At 40.9% G+C, this 6,705-nt stretch overlaps 1 protein-coding gene across 1 annotated transcript; it reads left to right on the top strand.

The window, feature by feature from the left end:
* Positions 1 to 212: 212 nt before the first annotated feature.
* Positions 213 to 2,825, top strand: LOC113461442. Its single transcript, XM_026801510.2, has 2 exons — positions 213 to 1,336; positions 2,381 to 2,825. Exon 1 carries the CDS (start codon positions 569 to 571, stop codon positions 1,172 to 1,174), a length of 606 nt encoding a protein of 201 aa, XP_026657311.2. The 5' UTR covers positions 213 to 568; the 3' UTR covers positions 1,175 to 1,336; positions 2,381 to 2,825.
* Positions 2,826 to 6,705: the final 3,880 nt, after the last annotated feature.

Below are 6,705 nucleotides of genomic sequence, written 5' to 3' on the forward strand. Positions count from 1 at the left end.
CCTCGTTCCTCTATTCACGTAGAACAACATAAGTACTTTTGTCCCCATCCACACTTCCTACACTCCGCGAATAAAAGACACAGGTGGCCAAGCAAAAATCGACCACGATGGCGAGACAATAATTCTTATCTTACTCTTGCGGTATATTCTTATTAATCCGAGGCTTCGCGGTCTTTATATACATGTTGACTCCATTTGGCCCATAACGCTCTTTCCCCCTTCTCCGTGGATTCGAACGGTTTCAGAGGAGCGAATCGGATTTTCCGGCGACGAAATCGGAGTCTCATTTCTCCGTCGGAATCTGGCCTTTGTATCGGCTTTTGGCGCGTATCGGCCCGCCGGAGGTCCGGCTCTCTCCGATCCCCCGACCCCGTTCGTTTCTGACCACACCCGTCCCCATGCCTCCGATTTCTTGACAGCCAAAGAGAACGATCACCGATCGGTCGTTGTTCTTCTTGATTCCCGTTTCGATCAAACCAAACGGCGACGGTTAGCATCTCGGACGATGACGTCGAGACATCGCCGGATTTGAGCCGCCAGGATCGGATCGGATCGGACGGCAGGAAGGATGGCGAGGAAGAAGGCCCACCGCTCTCCGCCCCCGGCTCAACCGGAGACCGGGTGCCGGGTGGGGATCGCTGCCGTCCCCGCGGCGGTAACGCCGGCCCTCCGGCAGCCGGTGATCCTCAAGGAGCCGGCGAAGCCATCGGCAAGGCTGGCAGAGGTCGCCGGCGGGACGGCGGCGGGGTGCGCGGCGGTGTGCTGCTGCTGCCCCTGCGGGCTGTTGAACCTCCTGGTGTTCACGGTGGTGCGGCTGCCGGCGGGGCTCTGCCAGAGGGCGCTGAAGGCGAGGGCGAAGCGGCGGGCCGTGATCAAGAGGCGTAAGGCAGGGAAGCTCGGCCTGAATTCTGCCGGAGGGGAGGCGGAGGAGGAGGAGGGGTTGGGGCTCCACGGGGCAGTGGTGGCGGTGGCGGTGGCGGGGGAGGCGTGGCCGGCGAAGCCGCCTTCGGAGGAGGTGACGGAGATGGAGAAGGAGATGTGGGCCAAGTTCTACAGCGCGGGCTTTTGGCGGAGCCCGTCCCAAAGAGAAGAGGAGGAGGAACGGCAAGACCGTTACGGTAACGGCATCGGTGACGGTCTCTCTCCGTCTCTGATTCTCCACAGTAAAAGTTAAAAGGCGGTGTCTTTCTTTTGCTTGCTCCCTCTTTTCTCTTGTTTTTAGCTTCCTGGAGCTTGGATTTTTACTGTTCGGCTCGTGACTGCTGCATTTCGGAGAGAAACGGTTCGACTTCGTGGAGGTGATGATGGTGATGGCAGTCGGCTCTGGCTGTGCAGAGTAAGGGGAGGTTTGGAATATGTGTCTCTTGGTGTTAGATTAAACTATTGCTTAACCTCTTTTATCTTTATGCTTTGTGTATATATCTTATGTGGAAGAATGGATGGAGTAATTAGGTTTAAGTCATAGATTATGCCCGGATAATGATGATGTTTGGGTGGTGGACTTGAACACCTGGTTCTGCTGTTGTGTGGGTGGGGATTGGAATGGGGTCACTATGAATTATTTGGTTCATGATCAGTCAAAATTTTTTGATTTCTCTGGTAAGGTTATTTTACGTGAAAGGCGTCTGAATCTTTGTCGAGCTCAGCTTTATTACTTGTGGTTGGCTTTGGTTTTTTGGATTTTGTGCTGCTGTGGATTTAAAATGGTGTTAGCTCGGCGCACTCATCTCTTTCTTTAGACTCTCTTTTGGTGGTCTTTGTTTCCTGCCATGTGTAGGTTTTAGAGTTTCCTCTAGGCATATTTGGTTGGAGAAAGTTAGGCTCAAAAATGAAAATGAGAATAAGTGACTTTCATTTTAGCTATTTGGTTGGAGAAGTTCTATTTTCATAAAATAGGAATGCCCTAATTTCTCAAAATTCAATCTGGACTCTCACCTAGTATTTATTCCATTATGGTTCCGATTCTGAATCCATTCATGAACAAAACGTATCAGAAAATATGACCATTCTGATTTCGATTTTGGCAATCAACCAGCTACACTCTATTCTGATTTTGATTTTGGTCGTCAACCAACCGCATGCACCCTAAGTTTTTTTTAAGAAAAACCATCCGGAATAAAAAAGAAGGGAAAATAGAAGCTAGTGAGAAAAGTCGATAAACAGTCAATGGTTGTAGAAGCTGTTACATATACATGATAATGTGATAAACTGTTGAATGATATTTGTACTTAGATTTTTATGGTTGTGACATAGGAGGATGTTAGGAACGGTTCTGGTTTCAGATATGATTTCCTTTTTCAACGACAGAGAGATGCAATGTTTGCTTGACTTGGTAGATGTTTAGTTTACAAACATTTTTTTTTTTTTTTGACCAAATCAGTCAAGCTGGAGACTTCTTACAAATTTCTTCCAAGAAAAAGTTGGAAAACGCCATCCAGTGACAGGCTTGATTCGCAGCCGGCCGAGAAGTCTCCAGAAATCAGGAATAAAAAGAGATTGGTTCTGGCTAGGAGTGGGGTTGAGGGTCTACATCAGTTGTGATCACCAGTTCGTTTCCTGAATTTATTTGGGCAGGACTTTTCCTGAAGGGTTTAGAAAAACCACATCCATGTGTTTGTGTAAAAAAGTTTGTTTTGTGATGAAATCATGGTTGGTATAAATCATTTCATCTGTCTGTGTCAGCTGAAGCCCTTTCATATGTCAGGGAACCCTTGTGAAACAGTTTGCTAGTGTTGAAATCTTAAAGAATAGAGAGAGAGACTAAGCTATATTCAAGTGGATCTCTATTTAAATTCAATCAAATTTAGATTAAATGATAAAAGTTCAATAACGATGATTCGAGCTGTTAGATGTAATCTGTTATTTTTGAATTGCTTACATACCAAAAATCATATGTCTCTGTAGAGAAAGAGATTTTAGAGATCTATTTCAATAAAAATCTCTTTTATTTCATATTTATAAGATGGCCCTTGCATTGTTTCAGTAATTTTCACCTGGCTTTTTTGTGTTAAGTGTGACAAATATTTATACGCCTTGACTATCTCTTGTAGTGGTTCAATAAACCAATACCGAGGAGGACATGCATGGGCTCACGTTTCAACTGACTTTCCAGCATTTTTTTTGGGTCAACTATCACTTTACATTTCTAAATAACACCACCCAATCATAGCCTGGTGGAGTCAAGCATCTGCTCATACCTTCACTTTAACCCCTTTCCAAGCAGTAAAGAAAACAAAAGCATGAAAGGGAGTGAGGCACAGGGCTCACGTTCTGCTAATAGATGCGAAGGGCTAACCAATAAAAGACTTTGGCTCTGAATTTATTGTGGTGCTCCCATGTACAATAGAATTGGCGAAGGGAAAGTTGTGCAAAGACCCACAAAGCATCGCTGGCTTGAGCCACAGGCAAAAATAGGAAGACATGGGAAGTAAAAATGTGAAAATGTGATCCCAAAGTGGTGAAAGCCTCATGCACTTGAACAACCTTTTTTTCTTTTTTCTTTTTTATCATGTAGCAAATGCCATGATTGGCTAATAATTGCCCCACATCACAAAATTATGGAATTTTGGTTCTCAGAAATTTATTCATATATAACCATCTAGGTTACCGTTTTTAGATAAGAATGGACTATTCCTTTTCACAAAATTTTTTGGGTGGACATCTTAGCCATATCTTTTGACGAATTAAAATTTTATGGAGTCTATTTTTCTCTAAACTACAACAAAATATCAGAAAATAATATACACTAACTGTTTCCTAAATCCTAAGGTTTACTTTCTAATCTATAAAAAGGCTTGCAAGAAAGTCCTACAAGGAGAAGAATGGAGGCTTTCTAAATACCCCATAGTCTAGTTATTTGCCTACTCTAGTATTCCTATCCCTATTTTCTATTTTTCTTTACTACTAACTTTTCAAACAATTTTCTATCAAATGAAGGAAAAGAAAAGAAGAAGAGTGCTTAGACCAAGAACTTATGGTTTTGTAGCTTTCATTTTCCATATTTCTCTTTTTTTCCCCTAGCTTTTTTTCTTGGTTCTGAAATTTGTGGTGCACACTATGAAGAAAGAGATTATTCCCACTTATTCAAGTACTTGTTCTGTTAGTCCTTAGTCCTTTTTTTTTTTTTGATGATTTATTGATTCCTATACATGTTTTCACTTTCATTTTATTTAATTAAAATCAAAGTTATTAGCGATATGAATTGATTAAATATCTATCGTGCTTCTTAAAATTTGGAAAATGTAATTATGATTTTAAATAAGCTTAATAAAATAATGGAAATTATGGGTGTAATATTGTATATACACTCACTTGCACGCACTTACAAATAACTTTTCTGGAGATTTAAAATCTTAAAGGAAAATACTAATCTAGGCTACGTTTGAAATAATTACTTGAAATTATGAATTCTCCTCAAATAAGTTTGCCTCATCTTGAGCAGAATCCCAGCTCCGCCACTACATCCATCATCTATCTTATCTTTGGTTAAATCCATCTCATCCTTTATAACACAGAGGGTGCACATAGCAATCACTATTTTTACAGATATATTAGGATGCTTTTTGATGGTTCACAATGGTCCTTCTGAATGCTAAGAATATAGCTAGTAGTGAACACCTTTTCAAAGTCCAAAGCCCTCATCTCCTGCCCATAACGTTCGACTTTGAGGGGATCGATGAGGAGTTCAATCTCCACCATGCTTCACAGGTAGGGAGATGCCCCTGTCTCTAGCCTTTTTGGAAAAGATGAATAACCTCAGTGGCAATATTAGATAGGATGTTGACCTTAATAAGAGCCTTTATAACCTCTAGAATTGCAAGGGCGGCCCTCTGTTAGAAGCAGGGAATGCCCTAAAAGTTATGTGGTTATTCAGCTTAGGAACAAGTTGAAATATTATAGATGTCTCTTTTATACACACACTCATAAATAGCACTGAGTCGTGCCATATGTTGTCCTTAAAGCTAGAAGAGTTTGCAAGTGTCTTCGAGGAGAACTGTATCATTCTGGATACTTGAATATTATTCACAACTATTGGTGGGGTTGAGCATCGCACTCATATAGCTGCCATTATATACAATATCCAATATCAAATTAGAGAGGCTATTTTCTTGTAGACAACAAAGTAATTGACTTTGCATTGGCTTAATGGGTGTATTTCATAAAATTTTCTAGTGTCTGCACATGATCCAAGGCTTCAGTGGGCCATGAGATCCAAGACAACTATGAGTTTGACAATGCGGTGATTTTTCATAGTCAATCTAGGATAAAGAAAGGTGGAGGGACTGAATTGCATGATAGTGTTGTGTATGAAGAGGGACTCTTCTGTCCATTCATCTACCAAGTATTGGCATGATTATACACTTTATATATAGAAAGGTTGGTCGACCTTGCTTGATTGTGATAATGACACACCAAGCAAGTAAGATAGGATACGGTAGATTAAAAAGTCAAGTCGACCTCGAAGTCCCACACTTATCCATCACCACCAAATTAAAGCGGTTTGTTGGGAATTGTATCCTAAGAGTCAATCGTCAGTGTGCTGATGATTGAATTTTGTAAATAAATTGATAAATTAATAAAGTATTATTTGGCATTTTTCATCATTTCATTGTACATCTTCAAATGAACTCTTATATGATGAAGTCCTTAGGACTTGTTTTATGATAAAGGAGGATTTATCTTCAAGTCCTTAAATCTGTTCGCGACCAAATGATTTGCTGTTAATAGGACGATAGCATTGTCGAGATTAGGTCATTGTGAGACATATACGTTGGTTGTCCTCTTAACCAAGGAGTGTGGAGACACTGATATGTCGCACAGGTGAAGTGTAGGAGTACATTTTACTGAACGTGACCAATTTCGGAACACTCTACTGTCGAGAGATGTTTCGAGTGGATATGGGTATAAGTATCCCTCAGACCTGAGAGCACCACAGTGACTAGCAAGCAACTCACTGTACTTTGGTACCGGACTAGCAGAATTTTTAATTCTGGGATGGAAGGTTACTGGGGGCAGTCAAGTACTTGCAAAATCAGTGCGTGAGTCAAGATGGAATTGACCCCTCCTGAAAACAGGAGATAATGCTTTGTGTTCAATTTAGCAAAACCTTGGCCAGGGTAATCCTTGTTAGGAGTCACAGAATTTTTAAAGTTGATCACATAGAGGATGTACTTATTACAAAGTTAACAGACCTCTGAAGTCATCCTGGCATTAGGATTCAAAGGGATGATTATACAGTAACCGTAGTACAGAGTTCCAGAATATTTGCTTCGCATATATTCGGCCTATCCGGACGTCGGGTACCATTGCTAGATGGTCATTTCGATTAGTACAAAAAGTTGTTCTTGTGCTACCGGCTTAGGTTCGAACCTATGGGGTCACACGCATAGAAGTTTCTAGGTTGATCAAATGGCTGATTGATGATTAGGAATCATTCAGGGATAATTTGGTCAATTCGATTGACAAATTATCCTAAGCAAAAGTTGCATTAAAATAATTATTGAATTATTGAAGGGTTAATTAGTAATTGAATTACTAATAAATTTAATTTGATTGAATTATTGGACTTTAATTAAGTAAAATTGAATTAGATTCAGTTTGGTTTAAATTAGGGTTTGACCTAATTCAATCGGGTTCGACCCAAGCCGATTGGGCATAACCTAATTGATCGGACTTGACGCAATTAGATTGAGCTTGACTCAAGTC

The sequence above is a fragment of the Phoenix dactylifera genome, unplaced genomic scaffold (assembly GCF_009389715.1).
Source record: "Phoenix dactylifera cultivar Barhee BC4 unplaced genomic scaffold, palm_55x_up_171113_PBpolish2nd_filt_p 000455F, whole genome shotgun sequence".
Classification (NCBI taxonomy): domain Eukaryota; kingdom Viridiplantae; phylum Streptophyta; class Magnoliopsida; order Arecales; family Arecaceae; genus Phoenix; species Phoenix dactylifera.

What these genes read in the sequence shown, in the direction of transcription:
- LOC113461442 (XM_026801510.2), top strand. Translation starts at nt 569, where the DNA reads ATGGCGAGGAAGAAGGCCCACCGCTCTCCGCCCCCGGCTCAACCGGAG.